Source organism: Mustela nigripes, chromosome 1 (assembly GCF_022355385.1).
Source record: "Mustela nigripes isolate SB6536 chromosome 1, MUSNIG.SB6536, whole genome shotgun sequence".
NCBI lineage: Eukaryota > Metazoa > Chordata > Mammalia > Carnivora > Mustelidae > Mustela > Mustela nigripes.
Window position 1 is genome coordinate 14,841,638 of NC_081557.1, and position 16,058 is coordinate 14,857,695.

The following is a 16,058-nucleotide window of genomic DNA, read 5'->3' on the forward strand; positions in this document are numbered from 1 at the left end:
TAGAAGGAGAGATTAAAAGCTTCCAGGACAAACAAAAACTGAAAGAATTTGCAAACACCAAACCAGCTCTACAGAAAATATTGAAAGGGGTCCTCTAAGCAAAGAGAGAGCCTACAAGTGGTAGATCAGAAAGGAACAGAGACCATATACAGTAACAGTCACCATACAGACAATACAATGGAACTAAATTCATATCTCTCAATAGTTACCCTGAATGTTAATGGGCAAAATGACCCAATCAAAAGACACAGGGTATCAGAATGGATAAAAAAACAAAACCCATATATATGTTGCCTCCAAGAAACTCATTATAGCCTGAAGACACCTCCAAATTTAAAGTGAGGGGGTGGAAAAGAATTTACCATGCTAATGGACATCAGAAGAAAGCAGGAGTGGCAATCCTTATATCAGATCAATTAGATTTTAAACCAATGACTATAATAACAGATGAGGAAGGACACTATATCATACTCAAAGGGTCTGTCCAACAAGAAGAACTAACAATTTTAAATATCTATGCCCCAACATGGGAGCAGCCAACTATATAAACCAATTAATAACAAAATCAAAGAAACGCATCACCAATAATACAATAATAGTAGGGGACTTTAACACTCCCCTCACTGAAATGACAGATCATCCAAGCAAAATATCAGCAAGGAAATAAAGGCCTTAAATGACACACTGGACCAGATGGACATCACAGATCTATTCAGAACATTTCATCCCAAAGCAACAGAATACACATTCTTCTCTAGTGCACTTGGAACATTCTCCAGAATAGATCACATCCTGGGTCACAAACCAGGTCTCAACTGGTATCAAAAGATTGGGATCATTCCCTGCATATTTTCAGACCACAATGCTCTGAAGCTAGAACTCAACCACAAGAGGAAGTTTGGAAAGAACCCAAATACATGGAGACTAAACAGTATCCTTCTAAAGAATAATGGGTCAACCGGGAAATTAAAGAAGAATTGAAAAATATCATGGAAAGAAATAATAATGAAAATACAACAGTTCAACATCTGTGGGACACAACAAATGCAGTCCTGAGAGGAAAATATATAGTGGTACAAGTGTTTCTCAAGAATCAAGAAAGGTCTCAGGTACACAACCTAACCCTACCCCTAAAGGAGCTGGAGAAAGAACAAGAAAGAAACCCTAAACCCAGCAGGAGAAGAGAAATCATAAAGTTCAGCGCAGAAATCAATGAAATAGAAACCAAAAAACAAAAACAAAACAAAAACAAAACAAACAAACAAACAAAAAAAACAATAGAACAAATCAATGAAACTAGGAGCTGCTTCTTTGAAAGAATTAATAAAATTGATAAACCGCTGGCCCGACTTATCAAAAAGAAAAGAGAAAGGACCCAAATAAATAAAATCATGAATGAAAGAGGAGAGATCACAACTAACACCAAAGAAATACAAACTATTATAAGAACATACTATGAGCAACCTTATGCCAACAAATTTGACAATCTGGAAGAAATGGATGCATTCCTAGAAACATATAAACTACCACAACTGAGCCAGGAAGAAATAGAAAGCCTGAAGAGACCCATCACCAGTAAGGAGATTGAAACAGTCATTAAAAATCTCCAAACAAACAAAAGCCCAGGGCCAGACGGCTTCCCAGTGTAATTCAACCAAACATTTAAAGAAGAACTAATTTCTATTCTCCTGAAACTGTTCCAAACAATAGAAATGGAAGGAAAACTTCCAAACTCATTTTATGAGGCCAGCATTACCTTGAACCCAAAACAAGACAAGGATCCCATCAAAAAAGAGAGCTATAGACCAATATCCTTGATGAACACAGATGAGAAAATTCTCACCAAAATACTAGCCAATAGGACCCAACAGTACATCAAAAGGATTATTCACCACGACCAAGTGGGATTTATTCCAGAGCTGCAAGGTTGGTTCAACATCCGCAAATCAGTCAATGTGATACAACACGTCAATAAAAGAAAGAACAAGAACCATATGATACTCTCAAAGATGCTGAAAAAGCATTTCACAAAGTACAGCATCCCTTCCTGATCAAAACTCTTCAAAGTGTAGGGATAGAGGGCACATACCTCAATATCATCAAAGCCATCTATGAAAAACCCACCGCAAAAATCATTTTGAGAATGAACTGAAAGCTTTTCCGCTAAGGTCATGAACACAGAAGGGATGTCCATTATCACCACTGCTATTCAACATAGTACTAGAAGTCCTAGCCTCAGCAATCAGACAAAAAAAGGAAATTAAAAGCATCCAAATCGGCAAAGAAGAAGTCAAATTATCACTCTTTGCAGATGATATGATACTATATGTGGAAAATCCGAAAGACTCCATTCCAAAACTGCTAGAACTTGTACAGGGATTCAGTAAAGTGTCCGGATATAAAATCAATGCACAGAAATCAGTTGCATTTCTCTACACCAACAACAAGACAGAAGAAAGAGAAATTAAGGAGTCAATCCCATTTACAATTGCACCCCAAACCATAAGATGCCTAGGAATAAACCTAACCAAAGAGGCTAAGAATCTATACTCAGAAAACTATAAAGTACTCATGAAAGAAATTGAGGAAGACACAAAGAAATGGAAAAATGTTCCATGCTCCTGGATTGGAAGAATAAATATTGTGAAAATGTCTATGTTACCTAAAGCAATCTACATATTTAATGCAATTCCTATCAAAGTACCATCCATCTTTTTCAAAGAAATGGAACAAATAATTCTAAAATTTATATGGAATCAAAAAAGACCTTGAATAGCTAAAGGGATATTGAAAAAGAAAGCCAAAGTTGGTGGCATCACAATTCCGGACTTCAAGCTCTATTCCAAAGCTGTCATCATCAAGACAGCATGGTACTGGCACAAAAACAGACACATAGATCAATGGAACAGAATAGAGAGCCCAGAAATAGACCTTCAACTCTATGCTCAACTAATCTTCGACAAAGCAGGAAAGAATGTCCAATGGAAAAACGACAACCTCTTCAACAAATGGTGTTGGGAAAATTGGACAACCACATGCAGAAAAATGAAATTGGACCATTTCCTTACACCACACACAAAAATAGACTCAAAATGGATGAAGGACCTCAATGTGTGAAAGGAATCCATCAAAATCCTTGAGGAGAACACAGGCAGCAACCTCAGCCGCAGCAACATCTTCCTAGGAACATTGCCAAAGACAAGGGAAAGAAGGGCAAAAACGAACTATTGGGATTTCATCAAGATCAAAAGCATTTGCACAGCAAAGGAAACAGTTAACAAAATCAAAAGACAACTGACAGAATGGGAGAAGATATTTGCAAATGACACATCAGATAAAGGAATAATGTCCAAAATCTATAAAGAACTTTGCAAACTCAACACCCAAAGAACAAATAATCCAATCAATAAATGGGCAGAGGACATGAACAGACATTTCTGCAAAGAAGACATCCAGATGGCCAACAGACACATGAAAAAGTGCTCCATGTCACTCAGCATCAGGGAAATACAAATCAAAACAACATTGAGATATCACCACACACCAGTCAGAATGGCTAAAATCAACATGTCAGGAAATGACAGATGCTGGCGAAGATGTGGAGAAAGGGGAACCTTCCTACACTGTTGGTGGGAGTGCAAGCTGGTTCAACCACTCTGGAATACAGCATGGAGGTTCCTCAAAATGTTGAAAATAGACCTGCACTATGACCCAGCTATTGCACTACTGGGTATTTACCCTAAAGATACAAACGTAGTGATATGAAGGGGCACGTGCACCCGAATGTTTATAGCAGTAATGTCCACAATAGCCAAACTATGGAAAGAATCTAGATGTGTATCAACAGATTAATGGATCAAGAAGAGGTGGTATATATACACAATGGAATACTATGCAGCCATCAAAAGAAATGAAATCTTGCCATTTGTGACAACATGGATGGAACTAGAGTGTATCATGCTTAGCGAAATAAGTCAAGCTGAGAAAGACAACTATCATATGATCTCCCTGATATGAGGAAATGGTGATGCTACATGGGGGCTTAAGTGGGTAGAAGAATAAATGAAACAAGATGGAATTGGGAGGGAGACAAACCATAAGTGACTCTTGATCTCACAAAACAAACTGAGGGTTGCTGGGGTGAGGGCAGTTGAGATAGGGGGGTTGGCTTATGGACATTGGGGAGGGTATGTGCTGTGCTGTGAAGTGTGTAAACCTGGTGATTCACAGACCTGTACTCCTGGGGATAAAAATATATGTTTGTAAAAAATAAAAAATTTTTAAAAAAAGAAATAATGCATCCAGTGTTCACTTTTATTTATTGAGAAATATGGCTGGTTGTAGAAAGTACTAATTCATAGGTTTTGGACAAAGGTTTGGCTGAATAATCAGAGACTTGGAAAAACAAACAAGCAAACAAACAAACATTATTGGAAAACTGGTAACAATAAAATTTGAGGAAGAGTCATGTTTCCATACCTTTCTGAATGAATAAAAACACACAAATATATTTATGTCCATTATAAATTCTCACCAAAGACTGACCAGCAGAGGAGGATTTTAAGAATCAAGTGGATAGAATGACCAGTTGGTGCAGACCAGTCAGCCCATTTCCTATGTACTCCTTTCATTAACAAATTGGCTCATGAACAAAGCGATCTCAAGGGCAGAGATGGAGGTTGTACATGAGCCCAACAGCATAGATTTCCACGTACTAAAGCTACCTTGGCATGACCACTGCCAAGGGACATCTCAGCAGATGCAACTTGAAGTCCCCTATATGGCAACATTCCTTGGGATGAACAGCTTGGGTTCGGGTAGATTCCATGGAATGTTTCCACCATTGAAGGCAGTGTTTTGTTCCTACTGCCATAGACACTTCCTTCAGATAGGTATTCACATTCCCTGCATACAATGCTGTTGACAAAACAACTGACAATGGACTTAGAGAATTTTGTAATCCAAAATCATAGCATTTCAAACAACATTACTTCTAATCAACAATCTTACTTCACAGCAAATGAATTGCCACAATGGGCCCCTGCTCATGGAATTCACTGGTCTTATCATATTTCCCACTATCTTGGAGGAATTAGCCTGATAAAATGGGCCTGATAAAATGGGAGAATGACATTTTACAGAAATAGTTGTATATGAACTATGTAGCAATGCCTTCCAGGGTTGGAGCAAGAGTTCTCATTTCTCAGGAAGGCCATATATGCTCTGAATCAGGATCAATTTAATGTTGCTCTTCCTCCCATAGCTAAGTCCTATAATCAAAAACTAGAAATGGGAGAAGCAACACACATTGTTACTCTTAGTGACCCACTAGCAAAATTTTGCTTCCTATTCCCCTTTGCTTATCCTCTTCTTGCTTTGAAGTGTTTATTCTAAAGAGAGAAATGCTTCCAACATGATACACAACGCGAGTTTTTTAAATTTATTTTTTATTTATTTTCAGCATAACAGTATTCATTGTTTTTGCACCATACCCAGTGCTCCATGCAATCTGTGCCCTCTACAATACCCACCACCTGGTGCCCTGATCTCCACCCTCCACCTCTTCAAAACCCTCATATTGTTTTTCAGAATCCATAGTCTCTCATGGTTCACCTCCCCTTCCAATTTCCCCCAACTTCCTTCTCCTCTCTATCTCCCCATGTCCTCCATGCTATTTGTTATGCTCCACAAATAAGTGAAACCATATGATTATTGACTCTCTCGGCTTGACTTATTTCACTCAGCATAATCTCTTCCAGTCCCGTCCATGTTGCTACAAAAGTTGGGTATTTGTCCTTTCTGATAGAGGCATAATACTCCATAGTGTATATGGACCACATCTTCCTTATCCATTCGTCCGTTGAAGGGCATCTTGGTTCTTTCCGTAATTTGGCGACCATGGCCATTGCTGCTATAAACATTGGGGTACAGATGGCCTTTCTTTTTACTACATCTGTATCTTTGGGGTAAATACCCAGTAGTGCAATGGCAGGGTCGTAGGGAAGTTCTATTTTTAATTTCTTGAGGTTCTCCACACTGTTCTCCAAATGGCTGCACCAACTTGCATTCCCACCAACAGTGTAAGAGGGTTCCCCTTTCTCCACATCCCCTCCAACACATGTTGTTTCCTGTCTTGTTAATTTTGGCCATTCTAACTGGTGTAAGGTGATATCTCAATGTGGTTTTAATTTGAATCTCCCTGATGGCGATTTTTTTGGAAAAGAGTGTTAAGACCTCTGCCTTACCATTTTGGGTAGCTTATGCCTTTAAATCAATAGGCAAAGAGGTTTCTGTGCTGGTTGGGGTGAATGATCCTGACAACCAATGAGAAATCGGACTACTTCTCCACAACAGAGGTAACGAAGAGCAGAGCTAGAATACTGGAGTTCCTGTAGTTATCATGTTCTGTGATAAGGTCTATAAAACTATAGCAATCCTATCCACAAAGAACTACTAATTTCCCAGAACCTTCAGTAATGAAGATTTGTGCCACTCCAAAATCTAAAGAACCACAAGCAGCTTTGGTATTTGCTGAGGGCACATTAAAACCTGAATGGGTAACAGATGGAAGTAATTATAAATAAACCATGTGGCTGTTACAAAAATGAAGACTGTAATTATTGTATTTACTCCTTGCATTATGAATAGTACTATTTGTATTATGACACTTCTGTGTCTGAATATATATAAAGAAAAAGTCTTTGTTTTCTTCCCTTTCTTATTACCTTTTCATGAAACTGAAGATATATTGATATTCTGCCCTACATTTTAGTATTTTATTTTCCATCATAGTTTTTAACTAACTAAATATCAAGGAGAAACTCAAAATCACCACAAAACTTTACTTTTTATTATTGTGGATGTTTTAGTGTATTTTTGTTTTTTTACAGGATTGATATATGATGTTAGTTTGTATTATAACCATTTGTAGTGTTTATTGGAGGTTAAGTATGATTTACAGAGATGTGTATCGGTACTACAGGGTAATTAATGGGCTTCCAATGGTTAAATTTATGTGCTAACTTTCATAGACCACAGGGTGCTCAGATAGTGCCTTGATTATTTTTTTCAATTATGACTATGAGATTCTTCTGGATGATAAGAACTTTTGAGTTGGCAGAATGAAATAAGTAGATTGTTCTCACTAATATAGGGTCCTCATCTAATGAAATGAAGGCCTGACCCTTACAAAATGCTAACCTCCCCTGAGTGAAAGGGAATTCTCCTGCCTGAGAGCTTTCAGACTGAACCATTAGCTCTTCTTGTCTGATGACTTGCCCTCTGACACATTAACTTTTCCCTGATTTTACACTAGCCTCCTGCCTATGGACCTGAACTAGGACATCGACTCTTTCTGGTTAACTGAAGTTTATGGTGTTTAGACTCAAAAGGGGACTTATTTTATGCAGATTTTGCACTTTCCAGATTCCATATTCCATATACACAAAAGCAAATTAGTGTGTGTGTGTGTGTGTGTGTGTGTGTGTGTGTGTGTGTACAGAGAGATATCAGATCTTCTTGGATCAAGAGACTCAATATCATTCAGATGTCAATAGTATCTGAACAATATCCATGTTATGCTATCCCTATTAGAAGCTCCAATGATAATTTTTGCAAACATAAAAAAATCAACTGAAAGTTTGATCTTTAATCAAATAAAAATTCTTGTAAAGAAAAATTTGTATGCTCCACATATCCTGATTTAATAATTTTTATAAAGCTATGTAATCAAAACTATGGTCATGGCATTAAGCCAGGAACAGCAAAATGGAATAAACTGCAGAGCCCAGAAATGTACCATCCCTTATATGGTCAACTGAATTTCTTCAAGGGTGCCAACACCATCCAAAAGGAAAGAATAGTGTTTTCAGCAAATAGTTTAGCTAAACTAGATATTCAAAATCTAGTTATGCAAAAGAACACTAGATATGCAAAATAAGGAAGGCAGGGGTGCCTGGGTGACTCAGTGGATTAAGCCTGTGGCTTCCACTCAGGTCATGGTCTCAAGGTCTGGTGATTGAACTGCACATCGGGCTCTCTGCTCAGCAGGTATCCTGCTTCCCCCCTCACTCTCTGCTTGCCTCTCTGCCTACTTGTGATTTCTCCCTCTCTGTCAAATAAATAAAATCTTTTAAAAAAAGAATAAAGGCAGATCCTTAAATTACACTCCAAATAAACTCCAAATGGATCAAAGAATTAAGTATAAGAATAAAACTATAAAATGATTAGAAGGAAAAACTAATGATGTATTTTATGTTGGTTAGCTGAACACAACAACCAAAAAAGAATAAAATATAAATGAAATAAATGATTCAGGACATTAACTTAGGAAAAAATTTCTTGAATACGACACCAAAAAAAAAAAAAAAAAAAAAACAAACAAACACAAGTTACAGAAGAAATGAACACATAATTTAAACTACCTCAAAATTAAAAAAAGAAAATTCTATGCATCAAAGGCCACAATCAACAGAATGAAACACAATTCATGGAATTCCTACAACTGAATATCAACAAAAGGTGAATAAACATTTCTCCAAAAATATACATGAGCAATGAGCACCAGGAAAAGATATTCAACATCACTAAACACATTCATGCACACTAAGTCCATAAGAATATAAAAATGTTGAAGCCACTGTGAAAGGCAATAAGACCTTCTTCAGACGTTAACAATAATGACCAAGTGATCCAGCATTTCCACTTCTGGGAATATAGCAAAAGCACTGGAAGTGGGAACTGGGAGGGACATGTGTACCCTCATGCCCATATCAGCATTAATCATGGTAGCCCAAATATGTAAGCAACCCATGTGTCCATCAACGTATGAATAAACAAAATGTGGAAAGCATACAGTGGAATATTATTCAGCATGGAAAAGGAAGAAATTTCTGACCCATGCTCAACACAGATATACTCTGATGACATATTATGTGAAATAAACTGTGTATCGTCATGTCTTCTTCAATACCTCCAGACACTGACAGTTTCTCTGAATATCCTTTTGTTGATTTATTTCAGTTATGTTGAAAATACAAGGTTATAATAGTTTCACTTGTGTAATATGATTCTGCAATTCGAGAGCTTACTCAGTGCTCACCACAATAATTCTGTTCAACTTTTCTTGTTTTTGATAAACTTGAAAGTTTTGAGGAGAACTAGTGAGACATTTTATATAAAAACATTTATTTGGGGTTTGATGTTTTATTTAAGTTCAGACTGGGGTTATGGGTTTTTGGGAGAGGAGTCACAGAAGCAAAGTGCCATTTCCATCGCATCATGCCAACGGGTATATACTTTCATTGTGACTCATCATCCTTCAGGTTAACCTTGATCACCTGGTTGATGTAGTGCTTGTCACATTGCTCCTCTGTAAAATTACTTCCCCTGCTGCATTCCACAGTGTGCCTTCTGGAAGGAGTTCACTTGTGTGCAGCCCACAAATAAGAGATGGAGTGTTATCCTATAACCCTTTGAGAGCAGAATACCAACAAATAATTAATAAGAATTTTAATGGAAACTTTCTTTATTATTCCCTATTCATTAGCTATTTATTTAAGTGTTCATATTACTACAAACGTGTGGATTTTTTACACTTTGAGTTATATAAGAATTTGTGTTATTTATTTTGTTGTTCAATTCCTTTCTAGCTCTAGCATTGTGGGCTCTTTCCAGTGGCTCTTGTGTCCCTTTCACATATACTTATCACAGTGTAAGTTACCTGTGTGTGTGTGTGTTATCACATTCTTGCCAGTTCATCTTGTATATTCCCCACCTGAGACCTAGAATCAGCCTTTTGATTAAGAAATCCTAATTATTATTATTTTTTTTTGGATAAATATATCAGGAACCAAGTTCATGCCACTAGATCATTAGATAATCTTTTTTTTTTTTTTGTATTATTATTCTAGTCAAAACTTGTCATTTATGGCCCACTTAAAAAAAACACTTTAATTGCAAGAAGAGGTCACCTTTCCCCAAAAATCCATTAATACATAGTGAAGATTAAGTTCTTATCACATCTAGCTCATGTGTCTTAATTAAAAGAGAAGGAACACTTTAGGGAATAACCTCCTCAGACTCCTATATTTTGCATCACTCATGTTTAAATACTGCTGTAGGAAAGGCAAAAGACAAATATGTCCCTGTCAAAATTACAAATGAGAGTGGATATGAGAAAGTGTGGAAGAGAATCCTGGGCTGACTTTGTCTTCTGGCATGCAGGTGAGAACCTGAGCCTCAGTGACATCAAAAGAAATCAAACAGAATTTTAGAAGCACTTTTTAAAATTCCCATTGGAGTAAAGTTTCACCAAATTACATTGAGAAGAAAAGAGAATGACTGACCATCCTACCCTTTGCCTAAGCTCTTAACACAACTGTTGAGTTTGTGTTGGGGATTAACTTAGTTGTATTTCATACTCTTGAGAAAATTCATCTGATCTATGTCAAATGTGCACCTAACACATAAAAAGCATTTGTGGAAGGATAGAAAGTTTAGGGAATTTTCTACAAGTGCTTTGACAATGTAAACTAAGAAGACAGAATAAAAGAAATATTCAGTAGCTCCTGGTGGAGAGAGAGGTAAATAAAAATTGTATCTAGTCCAGTGTTCCAGGATACTCCATGGAGATGATAATTTTACTTGGGATGTAGTAGGCTTACCTATTCAGTGGTACCAGAGTATTGAAGGACTGAATACTATTGGGTTGTATCAATAGGAGATTCTCTTAATTATTTCATTGACTTTATGAATACTTATTATTAAATATGTACATTTTTTCTAGATGCCTGAATTCAGCAATGAACAGATAAAGATTACAATCCTTATGTTGCTTGTTTAGAATGAGTGCCACTCATATCTATTCTTATTTGAACTATACAAATCTTTCAGTCTGTATCTTTGTAAGACAGATGATAGGTAATAGATTATAGAAAGATAGATTGATTGATAGATGTATGATAGGTAGATGGATGATAGAAATGTAATAAATTGATAGGTAGAAGTATGGATGAATGGATGGACAGACATTGCTTTATCATACTTAAATGCTAGAATCTAGAGACAAGTTTTCACTCCTGTTTGCTGAAGAGTTGGACAAAAAGCATATTTGGCAAACTCCTGAGAGTGTAGGGGAACAGATAGTGAATGCCAGTGTGGTGGGGGCATGATGTGGTAAAGACCCCTGAGTCCAGAACTGTCTCTACAGTGACTCACCCTCTTACACAGACATTTAAATCTTACTCTAACCCTAGAAATTTTGCTGTTTCTGCAGCCTGTGTCAGAATACAGTTGTTATGTACCAGTAATATGCCAAAGCCAGTAATAAACCATCTACTAAGAGAAGGTCTTTAAGAAGCTTTATTTTGTTGCAGCACCACTATGTCAGATTTTCAACTACCAATGAGAATATTTTCAAAGGTAAGTCATCATCCTAACTTTGATTCCAAGCAAACAATTTCCCCACCCTGAGGCCACTCATATGCTATCTCAATACTCTTGTAAATACAGTTAATTGATATAACTCCTGTGTATGTGTGTTTGTGATATTATTCAGCTGTTAATTCAAATATTACCATCTTCAACAGACAATCCTGAACTCTGCCCCTTTAAAACATATCTTAGAAACCATTGCATATATATCTACTTCCCTTTGTTTGATGATTACATAAAATACCATCCCTGAATCATTTTGCTTCCTTCCAGTGGGCATTGACGTTGTCTCTTACATTTGGTCAATATAGAAAGGATTTCTGTGATGATCTTCCTGCCTACAAGTGAGATTATTGGCAGCAAATGCAAACACTAGACCTGTGTCTATGTGACATTGAAATATCATCAATGCTAAAAATCACCCCAAGAGAGATTGTATCCCCTTAAACTCCTCCAAAGAATGTGTGGAATCAATTGTTCCAACATTATTTTCAGAACTATTTGTTAAGAGACGTTTATCAAAACTGTCATTTGTTCTAATGCAATCAATAAAAAAGTAACCTGACCAAAACAAAAACAAAACAAACAAAAAGCATGTCATTTTTTTTAATCTAAGTGAAAAGATAAATAATTGGATTTGAATGGAATGTATTTTTCTATTAAAGAAATTGATAATCTTTTCATATTATTCCTAATAAGAAGAGTTCCTTTGAGGTCAGTTCTTTTGCCCATTTTTATTTTAACTGTTGTTGTTTTTTTTTAATTTTTGTGATTTATTTAGAGGGAGAGAACACAAAAGCAGAAAAGGGATATAGGAAGAAGGAGAGATAGAAACTTAAACAGGCTCCATCCCCAGCACAAAACCGAGCATGGGGCTGGATTCCAAAACCCTGAGATCATGACCTGAGTGGAAATAAAGAGTCAAATATTTAACCAACTGAGCTACCCAGACACCATATGGATTGTGTTTTCAGTCTCTGAGATCCTTTTATATTTGAGAAAATTATGCTTTTGTCTGCAGTACAGGTGATGAATAGACTTAAATGCCTTGACACTTACACATTTAATTATTCAATTATATGGAAAATATAAGTGATGAAGACAGAAAAGGATTTTTCCAGTTTGGTATATATAAATGAATTTTCATTCCTTTCCTGTTTCTATCTTTTACTGTAGTCAGGGCATGGAACTTGCAAGAACATGTGTTCCAAGAATCATATGAAAAAGTTTTAGCTATGATCTGCAGTTTCTTTATCTCATTGTCTAAATCCCTGGTGCTTAAAATAACACGAAATTTGAAACAATATTTTGATTTATGCCAAACGTTCCCTATTTATCCTTTATTTTAGAATCAGTCTCTTTTTGTGCTTTAAGAAAATATGCAGAAAGACCCATCAAAATACTGGATGAAGTGAAGAATTCTACTTTGGACAACATAGGATAATGTAAAAAGTACAAAATGTTATGATAGAAGCTGAATTCACAACTATAAGCAACTATAAATTATAGAGAGTTAAAGTAAAAGGAAATAAATTTAGTCAAGGGAACTGATCAAAATAAACTTAATAATGGACTAAACGAATTGACCAAACATTCACTGCTAAAATATTTCTTATTTCTCTCTTGTCCTTTTTCTCTCTTTCCCTCACCCTGTCTCACTCTCTCTCTCTCATATGTTTCATTAAACAAACAAACAAACAAACAACAAAAAAAAATATTAAAAGTTTCCATGTCATTTATTGAATGTTTAGAATATTTACTAGAAGATACTTTATAAATATCTACCAAGCTCAAAAAAGTATGAAAGCAATTATGCATATCATGCATGAGTTTTCTCCTTTTTGCAACATTCTACATTAATGGGTCCATGATGTAAAATAACAAAAGATATTCAGCTCATAAAGATACTCTCTTGTAATAAATTCATTAAGTAAATGTTTATTATGTCTGAAGAATTGGGTACTTTCTCATTATTAATATATTTCCTTGTTTCCATAAGCAATCAGCTGAATAGAGTGTGAATAAATATTATGATTCCTGCGTTATTCAAGGGAAAACAACACAGAAGATAAGGGATTGCCCACTGGTAAGTGACCCTTCCATGAACAATCATATGGATTTGACCTCCACATGGAGTATTCATTTCCTAATTTTTCCTTCTCTGCAGATTAATTATTTCTAACCAGCATTTTCTCCAGTTGGCTTGAAATAATGGAGCAAAATAACACTGTTACTGAGTTCATACTGCTAGGATTGACCCAAGATCCAATGAAAAAGAAGATGGTATTTGTAATATTCTTCATTTTTTATTCCGGAACTGTGGTAGGGAATTTGCTCATTATTGTTACCATCAAGTCCAGCCGCACACTTGGGAGCCCCATGTACTTTTTCCTATTTCATTTGTCCCTTGCTGATTCCTGCTTCTCAACTACAACAGCCCCAAGACTAATTGTGGATTCACTCTCTGCACAAAGAACCATATCTTACCATGAGTGCATGACTCAAGTCTTTGCAATGCATTTCTTTGGCTCCATGGAGGTCTTTGTTCTCATCCTCATGGCTATTGATCGCTATGTGGCTATTTGTAAGCCCTTACATTACCCAACCATCATGAGACGGCAGGTTTGCACAATCCTGATCATTCTTGCATGGGTAGGGGCTTTTATCCATTCCCTTGCTGAGTTAATGCCGGCCTTGAAATTGCCTTTCTGTGGGCCCAATTTGATTAATCATTACTGCTGTGATTTGCAGCCCTTGTTAAAGCTTGCATGCATGGACACTTATATGATCAACATAGAATGGGTGTCTAACAGTGGGAGCATTTGCACAGGCAGTTTTGTGTTTCTGATAATATCATACACTGTCATCTTGCATTCACTGAGAAGTCACAGTGCAGAAGGGAGGAGAAAAGCTCTCTCCACCTGTATTACTCATATCATTGTAGTAGTCTTATTCTTTGGTCCATGTGTATTCATATATGCACGCCCCCAGACCACTTTCCCTATGGACAAGATGGTGTCCGTATTTTATACTATTGGGACCCCTTTTCTCAACCCATTCATCTACACACTGAGGAATGCAGAAGTGAAAAATGCCATGAGAAAGCTATGGCATATCAAAACTACCTCAGAAAGAAAGAGATGAATTAAGGGTTTTTGTGGATTCTTTAATCTGTACTGATATCAAATATAATAGTGTATATCCTCACTTACCCAACATACTCTATGACAATGCACCTGATTTCCTTAATTTTTACTGTACTTCTGCCCTCAAACTTGTAGCTTCCCTCATAATGCCAACCAGGTTCTTACCTCTCCTGAGAGTTCACTTCTGACATTGTTGATTATGAAATACTCACATTTCAGTCTACACTGTGGTTTGATAAGAAGAAAGATATACACAATGACAACTGTTCAAACAATGAGTATTCATCAATAAAAAAGAGCATATTCTCTAAGATTTGTAATTCTCTCTATAGAAAATTTCAAATAAATTATTTCTTGAACACATCAGAGCAAAGGAACTAAGTATGTGTGTTAAGAATTATTTTTATTATAACATTCATTCATTTAAAAAGTTTCCATAATGGTGAACCCCACACCAAAAGATATATATATATATATATACATATATATATATATATAATATATATATATTATATATATATAATTTATTATTCATAATACATTATTATTACTATTCTCCTTATTTTTTCCTTTGACAATCAGAATAATTGAAGCATTATGTATGGGATTTTTTAAATATAGCATTACATGGCCTGAAGATATTCAGCTAAGTTTTATGATTTGTATATAGGATCCACAAGGGATTTCTACAACTCTAAAAGGAAAAGAAACAAAATAATGTATGTTGTCAAAACTAAATAATAATATAAAATACATCAGGTAAACCATATTTTTTGACACTGATGTACAGAAAAGTAGAACCCAGTTTGACAGGGGGAGGGGAAGCATATTATTTCATTTACTGCTGTTTTATAAATGGAGTAAAAGAAATTACCAGAGGCATTCAGAAATACTCACTTGAATATCTCTAGTTAATGGAGTTGGAATGAACTTGCTTTTGCAGCAGGAAGCTACTTTGTTTCTCTGTTTGTCCCTTCCTAGTAAAGTGGTACTGTGGATTGACAAGGTAGAATTGCCAGTAGAATTTTATTGTTCATAGTTAACAGAGCATACCAACCGTGCCTTGAATATGTGCATTCCAGGGATATTGTCATGAATTGTTAACTCCTTGATTGCAGAGAGTACAAGAGTGTTAATTCAAAGGTGTACATGCCCTTGAAGTTTATACCAGCATTATCTACAATAGCAAAACTAAGGACACAGCCCAAGTTTCCATTGAATGATGAATGGAAAAGACATGGGGTATTATCAGCCATTAAAAAAAATGAGATCATGCCATTTGCAATGACAAGGTTTGAGCTAGAGACTGTTAGGCTAAGCTAATCAAGTCAGTCAATGAAAGAGAAAAAGCACATGATTTCACTCGTGTGGAAATTAAGAAAACAATGGGTATAGGGAAAAACAGAGAGAGGTGGGCAAATCAAAAAATGGGTTCTTAACTATAGAAAACAGCCAGATGGTCACCAGAAGGGAGGTGTC

The 16,058-nt window shown here is 36.0% G+C and overlaps 1 protein-coding gene across 1 annotated transcript; it reads left to right on the top strand.

Annotated features, from left to right (window-relative positions):
* The first annotated feature begins 13,644 nt into the window (after positions 1-13,644).
* Positions 13,645-14,577, top strand: LOC132010450 (olfactory receptor 4C11-like). The gene has a single exon (XM_059388309.1). It carries the CDS (start codon positions 13,645-13,647, stop codon positions 14,575-14,577), a length of 933 nt encoding a protein of 310 aa, XP_059244292.1.
* The last annotated feature ends 1,481 nt before the right edge of the window (positions 14,578-16,058 follow it).